At 39.1% G+C, this 17,286-nt stretch overlaps 1 protein-coding gene across 1 annotated transcript in view; it reads left to right on the forward strand.

The window, feature by feature from the left end:
* Positions 1-9,043, forward strand: part of CLVS2 (clavesin 2) — a 60,082-nt gene extending 51,039 nt beyond the window's left edge. The window contains exon 5 of the mRNA XM_026845228.1: positions 540-9,043. Coding sequence (XP_026701029.1) covers positions 540-627 — 88 coding nt within the window. The 3' untranslated portion in view covers positions 628-9,043. The remainder of the gene's footprint in view (positions 1-539) is intronic.
* Positions 9,044-17,286: the final 8,243 nt, after the last annotated feature.

Consider the following 17,286-nt stretch of genomic DNA (forward strand, 5'->3'; position numbering starts at 1 on the left):
GTTTGACAGATGTGTCCACTGCTCCAGAATTTCTGCTGACCATGGCTGGATTCCCTAGGGATGGCTTAGTATCTCACACTGTTGCTATTCAGAAAAGGAGCAACTTGTGCTTCCAGCTAACACATGCCACTAATTGCAGTGTGCCATTAGCCAGCTGGGTGGCTGAGTTGTACCTTCTTTACCAGCCCCATGCCATATAACCTTCTGGTAGAGAGGGTCAGTGCTTAAGGCAGTACAAAAGACAGCTAAGTTTGCTCTCTGTTGCATACTGAGGATGTGCCCTGTTTCACTGAAGAAAAGAGGATCCACTTTATTCCACCTTTTGCTCCTATATCCACAAACAGGCACTGAGCTCTTTAAAGCCATGTAATCACTCCATGAGGGTATTTTCTGACTAATTGAAATGATCAGATGCTTGGGTAATTCTGTACCATTATTTTTAAGCCCTGGCAGAGATTAAAATAAACAAAAGAAAGCTGAGGTTTACCCTCATTTGTCTTGATCTAGAACTGTCAAATAAACATATTATCCGTCTGCAGGTCTCAGTCGGTTGTGGATCCTGGGGTGCTGAAACGCATGGATAAGAATGAGGAAGAAAACATGCAGCCTTTGCTTTCACTTGACTAACAGTTCCTGAGCACTGGACATGAACTGAGGTGGAAGGCACTGCCTCTCAGCAACAAGCAAACCTTGGGAAAGAGTGTACCAGCTGGAATCTTATTTACTCATGTTAATGTAGCATAATGGCAGCAGGCAGCAGGTTTTACTATTCTGCCTGAATTCTAGATGCTCTTGGGTGAAAAAGAAGAGGAGAAAAAAGGAAAATAAAATGAAATAAAAAATAAAGAGGAATCAATAATTTATTCTGTAAGTGCCAACTTGTTTGTAAATACAATATAACCCTCCAATTTGACTTTGTAAGTTATGGTAAACAAATGCTATGGCAATGAGTGACTATTAAATATGTCAGTGAAGTGCACCATAAAAAAGAGAAGAAAAAGTGTGTGAGCTCACACATGCTCACACATACAGAGAAATACATACCGGACAAAGAAAAATATCAAAGCCAATTAAATGTCGTCCTTCTCATAGGAAGCCATATTGCAGCTAGCATATTGACTGCCGTTTTGTTTTCTCTCTGCAATGCTCATGTAGTGTGCAAAGATAAAGAGGGAATATGGGAACTTGGAGACGCTGTAATCAGTTGAATATTTCCTAACTGTAGGAATTGATTTCCCAAATAAAGTTGTGGCTTAGGATTGTGGTTTAACATAAACCATGTAGCATTGTGAAAAAGGTAACAGATGAGCTGGAACCAACTCTTTGACAGCTTTGTTGTTTGGCTGTATGGATCTGTGAGGTTTCTTCCTTAACTTTTCATTTACAGTTTGCAAGTAACCTGACTTGTTACGCTAATCTGGGTGTTGTAACGTGGTACACATTCGAGTTACTTCTCTTGCATTTTGGGTGCACATCAACAATTTTTCCAGAACTCTGTTCTCCCTTGGAGTGAGAAAATAGTCCTCTAAATACAGTGTAATAACTGGTATTTGAAAGTAAAGCCTGGCAGCAGAGGTTAAAAGTTAATCACTGAACCCTGTGCACTGGGAGACTGGATACATATATATATATTTTTACCAATCTCTGACAAGCATACAAAGTGACATTGTTAGACAAGTATATTTAACTGAAGGTTTATACAAGAAATCATACCTATTCAATGTACTTAGATATATTATAGATTGTATATTGAGACAATGTCATTATTGATATAGTAAAGCTTTCCATAGAACAACAGCATCCCACTTCAAGCAAGGATTAATATGAATAAGTTGTAGTCAAACATCTCTGCCTATGTGTTTAGGACACTTTTGTTTTGGTTGTAGTGTAACTGTATATATTGAACATGTGCCATAATAGAGAAATACATTTTACCTCAAAAGGGCAACAGGTTTCACTGGGGATTGGGTTTATCAGCTGAAACACAGGGGCTGTGTGATCTTTGTGTGCTGGCTGATGTGTGTGCAGCCTGTATGCTGAGGCAAGAATGCAATTTCTTATTAGGACTTTGCAGAGTGAGAAGACACAGGGTGCCCACCAAGACATCTGAATAGTTAGAGGTATTGTAAGAGCATGTCCAGGCAATGTAGGGATTAGTTAAGAATACACTGACCATAGTGGAGGAGATAGTTCACAGCAACCCCACTTCCCAGGTGCCAGAGTTTAAAGAATTTCTTCCATCACCTCTGTGATCACTGAAGCTTCAAAGTCACCAGTTGCAGGTCACCTCTCCTCACCCAGGATGATTGCACTGTTAGTTGACTGGGATAAGTTAAGAGAGAGTGGAGAGTGAAATCTTGGAAGTGTGTCATCTCAGAGTTTAGTTGCAACTCCTGTGGTGGCAGCTTTGGCTTTTCTCAGGGCTGAGACAACCCTGTCCGTTCCAGCATCACCCTTGATTAGCCCAGGCAGCACACAGATAAAGCTTTCCTACTTTACAGTTCATTAGCAATGCTTAAATAGTGTATGCCCCAACATGACAATGTATTGGATGAATTTGTCTGAACAAGTCATCGCCTTTCTGCTCTCCTAATTCTATTTTCATGATATGTGTTATGAAATGTAAAGAGAGCCTAAATGTCTTTTTAGTCTGTCCTACAAGTTTTCAGTAGTGGAAACTGTTGTAATATTACTTCTATGGTTTGAGAGACTTGGAAGATTGAGGAATTCTTATATACTATTTTATTCAGTCCTGTTTTTCACATACCTTGTAACATCATGCTGGATAGTGAGATATGTCTGTAGGGTTTGCATAAGTGCCATATTTGAATGTATGTTATATATGCCCACACTTACAGTTAGTAGAATAGTATATTGCCATTGATCTGATTTTTAAATCTTTATCAGATAAAAGTCTTAAAATCAGTAGAAGTATTCTCCTTGTAAGGGCTTCAGGATTTAATCAGTATTCTGTATGTATGCAAACTGTGACACAGCGGTGATGAAAATCTTCATGGATGCTTTTGGATATATGGGCCAAACCTTGGTGTAAACCAGCACAACGCTGGTTTTAGAGTACACCAGCTGTCTGGTCAGAAAATGCAAATGCCTCTTAACATCCCCACAGAGCATCTTTGTAGGAAAGTGTATCTACTGAACTGTATGATGGTTAACATTTGTTTTGAAGCTTATAAATTTGTTTTGTTTGCAAATGCTTTATTTATGCACTTAGCTGTAATTTATGTAATGTTTTCTGTTTCCTGATTTCAGCTTCAAGTTAATGAGTATTAATATACTGTTTCCAGAAAATGAAAGTAGGATATATTACAATTTTGTGTAACTAGGATCTCATCTTTCACCAAGAACAAAACTACTTTTTCAGTAAGATCCTCACTGTTAAAGAGTTGGGCTACGGGTCTTCTTGGCTGCAGCTTTTATTTTGCTGAAGCAATTTCTGGCAGTAGTAACTGCTATTGTGACATTGGATAAGAATATGAAAATGGGTAAGAAAAATAATTATCCTTCACATATTCTCAGTATTCTATGAAGACATTTCTCTCTTACACATCAGGGTACATAAAGGGTTTCCACCTTTCCCTTGCTTCTTGTAGAAGATCTTTATAGGTAGGTCAATTTTTAATAGATTAAATTTGGACTGAAAGCTTTTTCCAATCTTTATTATCATAGGAACTGATGTCTAATTTTTATAGCAGACTTGAAGTGCTAAAAATAGAATTCAGATGCTTGGGAGGAATTCCTCTTAATTTCTTACCTTTATTGTGTATTGGATAGAATAAACCTTGTTGTAATTATGCATGCTGATATGCATATGAAAAAAATATCCTGCAATATGAGGAACTTAGTGGAAAAACTGGATACACCTGTACAAACAATTAAGTGCAAAAAAAGGGGCAGAAAAAAAGTGTAAAAATTGATATTTTCAGGCCTTTGGCAAGCTCTAAAAATGTCCCCTTACATGATATCTCTCCCATTAAAATAATGTTTAAAAATATATGGAAAAGTTATGGGAACTTTCGTGCCCAAAGCCTTCCTCCTGTAATCAGAGTCAATGGTCTCTTGGCTTTATAAAGACAGGTAATCAGTCCCACTAAGCTCCAACAAATCCACAGGCTCCCGAGTTATTAGTTGTAAAATAGCTTTAAGATGTCTTTACAGAAATGTAAATTTACTGTATAGCATATTTAAGAAGATGTTTTGCACTCTACAAACATGCTATGCCTAGTCACAAAAGATATTTGTATAGACATACATAAACTAAACATGGAATTAAAGAAAATAGGAGTAGAAGGGACCTCAAGAAGTCATCAGTATGTGGAGGAGCAGATTCACTTTAAAGTCTCTCAAAGAATTGTTGTAGCTCAGTACCTTGCATGGAATGCTCTTTGTATTATTTAATCACAGTCACAGCAATGCCTGAGCACATTACCTGACAAATTTATAACCTGACAGTATTTTGTTCATGCCTTTTCTTATTTATCTGTCTGTTTGGAAATTAAAAAGTTTGCCAAGCATCATAAGAACTATGATTTAGAATTAACTGAGAAACACTTTGCAATAATCTTTGGTCATGTCCCTGTTATTCTATTGTAACTGTTATTATCAGTGTATGTATTTGTCAAGATTTTTAAAAAAGTCATGTTTGAAAGAGTATGGAAGAGAGAAAAAAAATCAAAATCAGGCTTTAAAATTTTGTTTAGAATTTTAAAATAGGATTTGAGAGGGTGTTGCTGAGTTTGGTTTTGATAATTTTTATTTACCTATGGGGAATGTCCTGCTGAGCTATTGACAGCTTTGGGTACCGGAACAAATTTGGAAGATGAATATCAATGTGAAAGGCAAAAGCAAAGGTCTCAAAGGATTGTACTGAAAAAATCACGTGCTAGCTGTATCGTGTCCTTCTAAGGAAAGGCATTTTGCAAGTATCTTACAGTCATGTATCTGTGGGGCTGAGAATAGTGCTTTTGGCTGTAAAGTTCAAAGCACACTATAAAGTCAAGAAAATATTAGTGAACCCATTTCTCAGGTAGCAAAACAGCAACACAGCCAGCTAGAGACATTAAAATCTCAATGGAAGACATTCACATTGTGTTTATATATGGCAAAAATGACACTTTGATCACTCAATCTGGTTTGAACTGCAGGAGAGAAAATAATGTGTCCTTGTTTTGTGAGAGAAGAGTGTCTGGTTGTTGATTCAGTTATGCCTAGTTTCTTTAGAAACCTACTTAAACATCCTACCATGAGACCTTTACAAACCAGGGGTGATCTGCTTTCTTGTGGCATTAAATCTGAATGTACATTTTATCATTTCTGCTGAGGAAATGGTAAAAAGGGAGGATGTACCCCAAATGAAATGCCTTTCTTCCCTGTATAATTGATGGGAAAAAAAGTAGTTTACTCTGAAGACTCCCAAAAGGGAATCTTGGATGCCCAGTGAAGAATTATGAACTTGATCAGGGAGGATTTCCTTTTGAGGGCCTTGAAAGATACTTATTTCCCATTAACTACACAAGGAGCACTGGCCTTTTATTTAGAGGTGTGCTTAAGTGACCGCAAATGAAAGTGCAAGTGGGGGAGATAGGACCCCCATCCTGTATTGCCTTGTAACGTTGAATGATTCTGTGTCAAGGGTCTGTGTTTAGCACATTGACTTGGACGTACTCTTCATACTGCATTTCAGCTTTCAGCTGTGTGGGAATATTTTCCTATCAGCTTTTGGGATCTTAATTTGTTCCCTTCATATGGGTCTGTTGCCACAAAAATGGCATTGACCCCTGTTGAATTCCACAATTTGCAAAGTAATCTTTTGGTTAAAAAATAACAACTTGTGGTATGCTGGGCAGTGGTGAAGTTGAAATATAGATCACAAGCTCCCACTGCTTTGTCATGCATTCTCCAGTGTCTTGTGTGTGTAAACTTCTTTAATTGCTAACAGGCCTGACAGATTCTCATGATATGAGTTTAAGAGAGAAGAAGGAAGACTTTCTGCAGTGAGTTCAAAATCTGAGTTGATGGTATTGCTGTGGAATAAAAATGGAGGGGAAGCACTGCACACAGGCATAACAGAGAGACCTCCAAGGGAAGATGCTGATGCTTTCTTAGGGCATGAAATTTTGTTAAAACATGGCCAGAGTATTTTGTCTATGGGGACCATGGTCAGTCAGCTCTGTTGTTTCTGAACCAGTTACTTACAGCAAGTCCTCTTTAGTAAAGGTGTGATGAAGCTTTCTTTTGCTGTTAGTGGAGAACTCACTTTGAGAGAATTGGCATATCTGTCAATCTGTGGCAGACAAATGGTGGGGGTTAATTAGGATTTGCATTTGATATGGAAATGCTGCTGTGACTCCTTAAAGAGGCCGTTGCATCATCCGCAACACACAGCAGTGCTTAAAGGCAGGCATCTCAAATCAGGTCCCTGGGTTAATAAAAATTTAAGGGGAGAAAAAAGCAAGGAAAAAGACAATAGAAGATGATAAAACACAATAATTAAAATAAAAGCCAGAAGTAAGCCTGCAGTGGAAAGCCATATGAATGGCAAAAATGATGTGAGTGAACTTAAATGAACACTTCCAAGAAGTAAATCAGTAGTCTGTCTCATGTCCCCCATCTACATTATGAACAGAGTTCCCATTTTTTACATGGTCGACCTTGTATGGCCATGATGGAGTTTCCTAAATCTTTCCTTGAGTTACCATGTGAAGCTGTAGGTGCAGTAGCTAAGCTTGTGAACATGGTTTAATGGATCAGTGCATGCCACAAGACCCTCACCTGGAGATGGGCTCTGGGCTGGCTCAGACCTGGTACCCAAAGGAATATGTGAGATTTTCTGTCCTGCCTGGCTGAAGAAGCCATGCAGGGAGAGAAGGAAAGGAGCCACATGCTCCTAAGGAGAAGAGGGAGGCTTATGGAGAAAACCACAGCGGGGAGATGGAGTGACTGATCAATCATTTTAATGTAATGGTGAGGGAGGCTTTCACTTGCTCTGTGATATAAAAGAGGACTTACAAACCCCACCACAAAAATGCCATCAGAAAGGAAAGAGAACATCTTTCTCTCTAATGCAAACTTGATTTTGATATATTTAAACCCGATGTATATGCCAGGTCTGAACTGCCTTTGCTGCTGCTGTTTCCACAGTGGCTCTTGGGATGTGGGTATCCTGTAGCATGTAGGAGCTGGAACACTTATGTTCACCAACCTGTCCATAGGAAGAGAAGGGAGAGATGTATTCTGCACATCCCTGTTGCAGAGATAATTTTGTGGGAGAATTCAGTGCTTGCGCAGCCTGTTTTGCCCTGACATCAGTGTCGGTGCCTACTCTGTGTGGAAGGCTGTAAGTGGTGGGGGAATCTCCCCTGTGCACCACCATGTCTTGTGCTAATTATGCAGCCTTCGAGCTGTAACTGATGATCTGTGTCCTGTGTCTTTAAACAGTTCTGCTGGTGATGTTAATTGTAGCCATTAGTTACTCAGAGTGGAGACAATTTAAAGGAAACTGACAACTTTAAGCATTACATTTAGTGTTTAAAAATATTAAATTGGTGATTGTTACAAGTAATGCCTAATATTATGATAACTTAAAGAGTTTCAGGGTTTGGTTACGTTGTATCCTTGATGGGACTTAGTGTATAATCTTTTTCCCTTAAATACAGAGAATATAAATGTTCTCTGAGGTTCATGTGCATCTTTCACGCATCAGTGGCAGAAGGAATTAAATAGTACAAAATGGAATTTTAAAACTATGAATATATTCAGAGGGGCACATATAGAATACCTGACACTTAAAAAATTTTGTTTTGCAGTTAATTAGTGTTCAACTTGACAATAATGTCTCTTTCAAACCATTTTGTTCTCTAGCTTTTTTAGCTTATGTTGTGTGAAATGTGTGCTACAAAACTTTTGAGGTCTTCATCCTTTCTTCTCCTACACCTTTGCATTCAACAACATCCTGTCTTCTGTATGTACTTTATTCTATGAATAACTGGAGAAAACTAAAAAAACCCAACACCGTGGTAATCTGAAGACTAGAGCTTGAGGACCACTACTTTAAATATTTCCCTTATACAAATCTCTGGTAACAGGGTGAAATGGATAATGAGAGCAACAGCTGATGTCACTATAGAGGAATTCAAAAAAGCCTCTGGCTAGGAGTCCACACAGGTTTAGATAGATAGTCATCTGAGACAGCTCTTGTGATTTAAGATGTTGCCTTCCCCTGACTGTTAATTATCACTCTTTAGGTAGGGACTACTGCCCCAATATTTATTTAAGCAACAGATTACGGAAGTACTCCTGTCCCAATAAAAGTTGTGCATAACTCATGCTAACTCTGTTGATCCTGCACTCATGCAAATGTAAAAGCACTCACACAATCTATTGATACAACTCTGTTATGAGAATAATGATTAACAGCTATTCGTGGTGACATCTAAAATTGCTAGATTGGTTATCTGTGCCTTAAGGCTCTTGTGATCCATAGTACTTGCGTAGCAGTAACCACTGAATAGAATTTTTTTGCATGCAACAATCTACTTCGGAGCCTTGCGGAAAATACTATAGCACCATATCGAAAATTCAAAAATTAAATTACAGGAGTAATTTGCAAACAGTGCTTGTATCCTCAGGAGAAAATTTGTTTGTTTGTTTCTCAGTTTAGTACTGTTAGGACTCAGGGGGTCTGAGATTTGTAAAGCCAGGACAAGTCTATCAGTCATCTTCTCTCTATGTATAATTTCAATAATTATTCTCTTTTCACAACTTGGTGTCAGTTTGAATTTTATTCTTGGACCTAGTAAGATGGTCTATTGTGTTCCAAGCTAAAATCTGAGGATTAAGCAACTTTGTGAAACATGTCACTCTTTATATTGTATATTTAAATATCATCAGTTCTCTGTGATCAATGGGCTGCTTTGGAGAGTACTACTACTTTAAATCATTGTTGGCTACTGAGGAAGAATGACATTCTGTTAAATAAAATATGACCAAATGAAAATTAAAATACATATATATTTTTGTGTTTGTACATGGGACTGTTTGTCTGGCTTGCTTGTGCTAAAACTTACATGGAGGACATTTTAATTAGATGAACTGTACTTGATTTGTGTCAAGGTTTTGAAAGAAAAATGAGAAATAACTGCGTGGTATATCAGCATGTAAGGGTTTTTTTTGGTAACCCTGAACATCTCTTTCTGAACATCTCAACAGTAAGTTTTGGAGAGCTAACATATCCTGTGTTTACAATACTCTTGTGAGCTGTCAGTTCTTGGAAGTCTGCAGGTCGTGAATGTCCTCACAGATGAAGATCATGCAGAGATGCAACACAAGAAAAGTTCATTTTCCCCTCAAAGATATTTTCTACTCTCCTGTCCCTTAACTTCTTCTGTACTATGTTCCCTAGCATCATCTCATGTTCATTGGCATTTGTTTTGATGCTACATCAGGGAGAAGTGATACTAGCTCCATAGAGATGTCCCTTTCTTCAGGGAAATGTTGCTGTTTTCAGGAGAGAGTAAAACCAGGGTAAGACAGAACATGCTATGTAATGTTGCAGCGGTGCTTGCAGAATGACCATATTTCGTTCTAGATTTCATTTTTCTTGGGAGGGACAGACCCAGTAAATGGTAGCCATGTGTTTATGTGCTTGTCCAATGTCCTTTCTGTAGTATTCCTTACTTTAGGCACAAGGACACTTACTCTATTTATTAACATTTTCTGTATATTTTTCGTATCTTAACTTTGATTTACACAGATTAAAAGAAAAAAAAAAGGCTGCAGTAGCTTTCTGTTTCACACATAATCTCAGTGGTATATTCAGACGCATTTCTTATGTCAATTCTGCAAGGTATAACTTCCCAAGAATAAGTATAGATTTCCCAATTACCATGTTGAAAAGATATCAGTGGTTTCCCATCTATGTGGGAATGCAGTCCTTCAGCTCCCAGACACTGCATCATTGCATACAGTATGCAAGCCATTGCTGCACAAACGTGCATTTCATCATAACCACTGTAACAAGACAGATGTCAACACAGCTCTCTGTCTACCTTGAAATCCCTCACTCACATCCCTCTTACCGAGTAGAATTGAAGCCCCCTAAATATGTCATCACAGTGCTTTGGATTACAACCACTATCCATTGGTACGTTGCAAAGCTGCTTTCCCCTGAAAACAAGGTGATCCCAGAGTGTGTTTGTGTGTGTGTGTGTATACGTGTCTGCTTGTCTCCCCCCACCTCCCATTTTGGAGCCCTTTTAACCAATGTCAGATATCTGGGAAAACGTCAGAGGCCTCAAAGCTCGCATTGGTGTTGACATGAGACAGCATGGTGTGACATGTTCCATTTGTCCGGCCCTGATGTGGGAGTTGACTGGTTCATCCTGCAGCTCACTTGTTATTCCAGTACCTTCAGTTCCTACCAGTGCAGACCAGGCTGTGGGCTGGAGGACGGGGAAAGGAGTATCAGACTTGCCTTTGGTCTGAGGGAACCGGGATGCAATGGAGACCTATGCTGGTGCTACACAGAGAGTTTAGATGTGTTTTACCACGAAAGCAGGTATGTGGGCAGAGGAGAGCAATGCTTTTTGGTCTCTGATGGTGAGGAGAGTGAGCCCTTGCTTTCAGGCACCAATGTTTCTGTATGGGCAGGAGGTCATACACAACTTTCAGCCAAGAGGACAGTGCCAATGTAATGCCCGCCAGAGGGGAGGCATGGTCAGCAGCATGTGCAGGAGTATTGGAGACTCCTCTGGGGAATGAATTACCTATGATACTACCACAACTACCATACAGCCTACAATAGCACTCTAATGGTGTAGGATACAGGAGTGGATAGTGCAATTGGAAGTGTATTATTAATTTCAATAATAATGGTGGTTTACACAACTCCGTGTGTGTCTATTGAGCATAATATAATCATCCAGCCTACTCAGCCAGAGACAGAGACTGGGAGAACAACCTCCTCCGCATTCCAGGAGGAGACAGTCAGTGACCTACTGCATCAGACACACACAACTCTATGGGACCGGATGGGATACACCCGAGGGTGCTGAAGGAGCTGGCTGGGGTGCTCGCCAAGCCACTTTCCATCATTTACCAGCAGTCCTGGCTGACTGGGGAAGTCCCAACAGGTTGGAAATTGGCCAGTGTGACGCCCATATATAAGAATGGTCAGAAGGATGATCTGGGAAATCACAGGCCTGTCAGCTTGACTTGGGTGCCTGGGAAGCTGATGGAGCAGCTCATCCTGAGTACCATCACACAACACATGCAGGACAACCAGACGATCAGGCCCAGTCAGCATGGGTTTATGAAAGGCAGGTCCTGCCTGACAAACCTGATCCCTTTCTATGACAGGGTGACCTGCTTATTGCATGAGGGAAAGGCTGTGGATGGTGTCTACCTTGACTTTACTCAGGCCTCTGACACCGTTTCCCACAGCATTCTCCTGGTGAAACTGGCTGTTCATGGCTTGGATGGGCACACAGTTTGCCCGGTAAAAAACTGTTTGGATGGCCGGGCCCAAAGAGTTGTGGTGAACGGAGTTAAATCCGGTTGGTGGCCGGTCACGAGTGGTGTCCCCCAGGGCTGGGTTCTGGGGCCACTCCTGTTTAACATCTTTATTGATGATCTAGACGAGGGGATCGAGTGCACCCTCAGTCAGTTTGCAGATGACCCCCAGTTGGGTGGGAGTGTTGATCTGCTCGAGGGCAGGGAGGCTCTGCAGAGAGACCTGGACAGGCTGGAGCCATGGGCTGAGGCCAACTGCAGGAGTTTCCATAAGGCCAAATGCCGGGGGCTGCCCTTGGGCCACAACAACCCCCAGCAGCGCTACAGGCTTGGGGAGGAGTGGCTGGAGAGCTGCCAGTCAGAGAGGGACCTGGGGGTGTTGATTGACAGCCGGCTGAACGGGAGCCAGCAGTGTGCCCAGGGGGCCAAGAAGGCCAATGGCATCCTGGCTTGTGTCAGCAATAGCGTGGCCAGCAGGGACAGGGAAGGGATCTGACCCCTGTACTCGGCACTGGTGAGGCTGCCCCTCGATTCCTGTGTTCAGTTTTGGGCCCCTCACTCCAAAAGCGACACTGAATGACTCGAGCGTGTCCAGAGAAGGGCAACGAAGCTGGTGCAGGGTCTGGAGCACAGGTCGTACGGGGAGCGGCTGAGGGAACTGGGGGTGTTTAGTCTGGAGAAGAGGAGGCTGAGGGGAGACCTCATCGCCCTCTACAGCTCCCTGAAAGGAGGTTGCAGAGAGCTGGGGATGAGTCTCTTTAACCAGGTAATAAGTGATAGGACAAGAGGGAATGGCCTCAAGTTGCACCAGGAAAGGATTAGACTGGATATTAGGAAGCATTTCTTTACAGAACGGGTTGTTGGGTGTTGGAATGGGCTGCCCAGGGAGGTGGTGGAGTCCCCATCCCTGGAGGTGTTTAAGAGCAGGGATGACATAGTGCTGAGGGATATGGTGTAGTTGGGAACTATTAATGTTGGGTTGATGGTTGAACTGGATGATCTTCAAGGTCTTTTCCAACCTAGATTATTCTGTGATTCTGTGATAGTAAGTGTTCACAAAGCTGAAAGTTCTCTATGACAGTAAAAAGTATTTTGTCTCATTGCCTGCATGCCTCTTGACAGTGCTGGTTTCATTTTCATGATCTGAGTAGTGGGAAAAAATAGCACTTGGCCATCTTGATGTGTACAGATGGTTGGCTGGTCAAAAGCCCTTCCAGTACCTGAACCCTGACTGACAGTGTCCCTTCCCCTCTTGATAGGTTACCAGGCTGTCAAGCAATCTTTACTTCATCTGTCAACTTAACTACTGAAAACTCTGGAGATTTTCAGTTGAGAAAGTGCATATGTAGCAAAAATATGTCACACTGGTCAAAATGGAGATAATATTTTTTTTCTTATGCTATCGTTCTATTCAGAGCTTTTAAATTTTTGTCTTTTGTGAAAAATTTAACACCTTGCCTCTTCCCAAATTACAGAAAACCAGCACCTATTAATGAAGAAAATAATAAACAAATACTATTGTTTAAATTTTATTTTCAGTAGTGGTAATGCTAGAGGAAACAGTTAATCATATTAATTGATAGCAATATTTTTTTATTTCAACATCTGAAAATAAATACTTTTTTTATTAAGAGATATGTAATTTCTTCCTCATGAAGCAATGAAGTGAGAACCAGACTGATCTTACCATATTCAGTTCCTAGATTCACTGCACAAAGGATAACACTGATGAAGAAGCTGTTGAAATGCAGCATTGAGCAATTCTCATTTTTTTAATGAGAAAAAAATATTTTCTTTTAGTTCAATGCATAAATTTATTCAATTTATAAAATTTGAATATGAACTATAAAGCCTTTAATTAGTTTCTAAATCAAAAAAATAGTGAAAAATGACAACATATTCAAAAGATTTACAATTCTTACTCTTTTTAAAAATGTGTATAAATGTTTAGATTCAATGTTTAGATTCAGTTCAGATCAAGCTACCAAAAATCAAGAAAATACCATAAAATCTTGAAGTGCTCAGAATAAAGCATGAGGTACAGCTATGCATCATACTATTAGCTCAATTTTTTTTTGCTGTTAAGGCTTTACATTATTATTATTGTTATTAGATCCTTTTAATGCTCATATAGCAAAGATCTCAAGGAGAAATACAGCATTTTGTTTGCAGAAACAAAGAAAACAGAAAAGAAACATGGAACTGGCATACTACAGTTTAAACTGATCTTCCTTGATTTAATTCCTCATACATGTGACATTCGTCTTTAGAAAATCTGTAGCCATCATCTTGATGCAGTCCTGTAAAAGCATGCTAAACCATCATAGCTTCTCACGTTAACATAGTGTCATTAAAAACATTTGACATACAGTGTAGATTGAAAAAACTTGTAGACTAAACTTGATCATGAAATAAAGATGCAGAATTTAAGAGAGTGTTTGAAAAAACCCTTGCATAGGTACTTGTCAGGTACATAGTCTCTTCAAGAGGTGTGGTTTGCAGTCACTTAAGGGTATGATGGTTTTCAAGCTCCAGAGTTTAAAAAGGGGGAAAATGGATGTATCTGGTAATAATACATGTCAATCAGCTGAATTAATAAGAGATCATGCTATGTAAAAGTGGATTTAGCCTACTGTTAATTTCTCACTATGAGCCTCATTATAAGGCTTTAGTAAAATGCACAGGAAACTACAGTGCAGTGTGGATTAATTAAATTTAAGGCATTAACTGAGATTGACCTCAAATCATAATTCCTGTGAGTAACATCCTCCGCCACTTGCTTTTGTGGAGTATTTTATGGAGGTTCTCAGGGAAAGTGAGAATGTGACATACTACCATTGCTTATTCCTGTCTTTAAGTTCTCTAAAGCTCATTGCCTTTAAATTTCTCTGCTAATGTCCCTGCATTATGAAAGGAAGCAGATGAATCTACTATATATGAATTGCTTTAGACTTCCTTTACTGCCAGTTCTCTGTCTTCTATTTTTATTGATACTGAGGTGGTTTTTGTGTTAGGGTTTTTCTGGGGAAGGTGGGGACATGAGTCCTTTTTTTCCATTTCTAGGTAATTCATCAAATGATGTTTTCATAACCCTGCAGCTGCAGACATTTATTTTTGGCAGTTTAATCCCCCCCAGACTATTATTCAAAGATCGGCTGTTTATAATGATTAAATATAAGCATCTCAGAAATGCATAATGATGTCAATTTTCAGCCTAGTTTCCCTTTCCTAGAAGCACCTTATCAGTGCAATATAAAGCCCAAGATGACAGCAATTTACACCTCTGCAGAGACAATAAAATGCAAATAGTGTGGTTTAGCTTGAGTATTTTCCCCTGGAAATAATTAGTTCTACCTTCTCATTATTTTCCTGGGAAAAAAAAAATGCACTAATAAGATGACTGTTTTGTTTTATTTATTTATTTATTTATTTTAAAAGCTCAGATAAGAATTTATCTATTACAAATGCCTATCAGGGAAAGTTGTGTATTTGTTGGATGCCACATAATGAAGAGGCACCTGCCTGCTGCCTTTCACCACTGCTTGTTTTGCAGAGTGACATTTGTGGCTTCAGATTGCAGAAGTCAGTTTGTGTTACAGACTGAAGTCACAAAATCATGAGGGGCCACAGAGGTCAGATATGGCAGACCAACTTGGTTTCGATTTGGGACACAGAAACCTCTTCTTTATAAACGGCACTTTATATGGGTTCTTGTTTCTGTGGGATTTTTGTCACATAGCCTCACTGAACAAAACTGCTGCACCCTAGGGAGAAAAGTATTGGTGCCGTCAGAGAACTAATTTTGGGAAGGCAGAGAATAAAATTGCCAACTTTTCTGAACTGAGTTTCCCAAAGGGACTTTTTATTTTGTGAGGAAAACTACCAGAGGCTTGTAGCATTACTGTTATCGATTTTAATGTTCCATTTTGCAGTCTTTTTTTTCAAGATCATTTTGATTAAAATGACTTGTCTTTGATTTTTCTTCTCAAAATGACCTTGATTTTAAGACTGATTTTATGACAGTTTATAACATATAAGTAAAATGGTTAAAGTAATTTCTTTATTTAAAAAAATCTAAACACCTATTCTGATTATTAATGCTGAAGTGATATTATGAGTCTGAATTGTTAACATTATGGTTTTTGAAGGAAGTCTCAGCTCATGTTTTGTTCTCAGGTCATGTTTAGTTCTGTGCCAGAATAAACTCAAATGCCGAACTAGCACAATTTCTTATGGAAGAGAAATTCTTAGATCGAAGCTGCTGTGTTGCTTGACTTCTGTCAAAATAAGTCATAGACAGCAAATACATATTGGTTCCTTTCACTGATTCACTCAAATAAGATTAAAGAGAATAGAGGACGCTCTAAGTCACTTGCTGATTTACTGAACTAGAAAAATAAACAGATCATTAACTCCCATCTTAAAATGTAAGGCAAGTCTTCTGAAAAGTTTAGTTAATGCCTGCACTGCTCTATAAATTTAAGCAACTTATCCCTCAGCTTTATTACCTCCATGACATCCATAGCTATTGAGGTCCATAATTCCAGAGCACAGATGATTAATGTCACCCTATTGGGACTCCTTGCTTGCTTGCGTCTGCGTGATGAGGCAGGCAGGGTCGGGTGGAGCTGTTTTAAACCTTTGAACTTTTTCCATCATGAAGTTTTGCTTTCCCTATTCTCCTGAGTGAGTCTGGTCAGAATTTGTCCAAGAAACTTTTTCCTACTGAAGATTTTCAATATAGCAAAGTTGAAACCGTGAAACGTTTCAATCTCATCTACATTTCAAAGTAAATTTTTAAAACAGCTTAAAATCCATTTGTTTTGATGCAATTGTTCTTTTGATGATATGTTAGTTAAAACAATGACATAAAATATTTCTGCTTCAATTTGGATATTTTGTTAAAGCTTTTTGGATTTTTACACTTCATTATAATTTGAGACAAATATAATTTCAAAAATCTATAAATTATTCTGAGGAATAAAATGTCTTTTTTTTTTTTATTATTTTTTTTGTTTGGATCAGCTACTCTAGTTTGCTGTAGGTGACTTTTAGAAAGGTCATGATTTGATTGGCATAAGCCTCCAGCTCTACAGAAACATACTTATCCATTCAAAGTTTTATTCTTTTTTTTTTCTTTCCTCTTCATCAGTCCCAAAGTTTCTGCCTCATGCACTCTCACCTGAGGACAGCCAGAGATCTTCTGAGGTGTGTATTAAATAAACAAGCTGGTGGCTTTGCATCTTTCCTTTCAAAATCCTACAAATCCAACAATTGCCAGACAAACTATGTAATAAGCGCTTTCCAATGTGTTAACCACGTGTAAAAACAAACACATTTCTTGATATCATGATATACAAGGATCTCATGCATATCAAGGAAGCAAAAATATCCCACACCAGAGAGAAGGGGAGTAGATAAGACAGAGGAAAAAGCAAAGATCCAGACCCGACATTGATGGCAATGAATTAATGCATGCACACTAAAAATTAATAGAGAGTGATAACAAAGATGATATAACAGTATCTGCACATGGAGAGTAAATGTGCTAGGACAGTCAGTGGAGTTTGAGGCATGATGAAAACCTACAAACTTATTAGTGGCCTGGAGAACATGAATAGCTGCCTTTTTCTTTGTACAAAAGTAAAGAGTCACCGCACAAAATGATTAGACTGCATATTCAGGATGCATAAGAGAAGGTGAGTCTTCATGCAACCTCTAATTAAAATCTTTATATCATTGCCACAGGGCGCTGGAGAT

The sequence above is a fragment of the Athene cunicularia genome (genome assembly GCF_003259725.1).
Source record: "Athene cunicularia isolate RWA chromosome 3 unlocalized genomic scaffold, athCun1 chr3_part1, whole genome shotgun sequence".
In the NCBI taxonomy this organism is placed as follows: domain Eukaryota; kingdom Metazoa; phylum Chordata; class Aves; order Strigiformes; family Strigidae; genus Athene; species Athene cunicularia.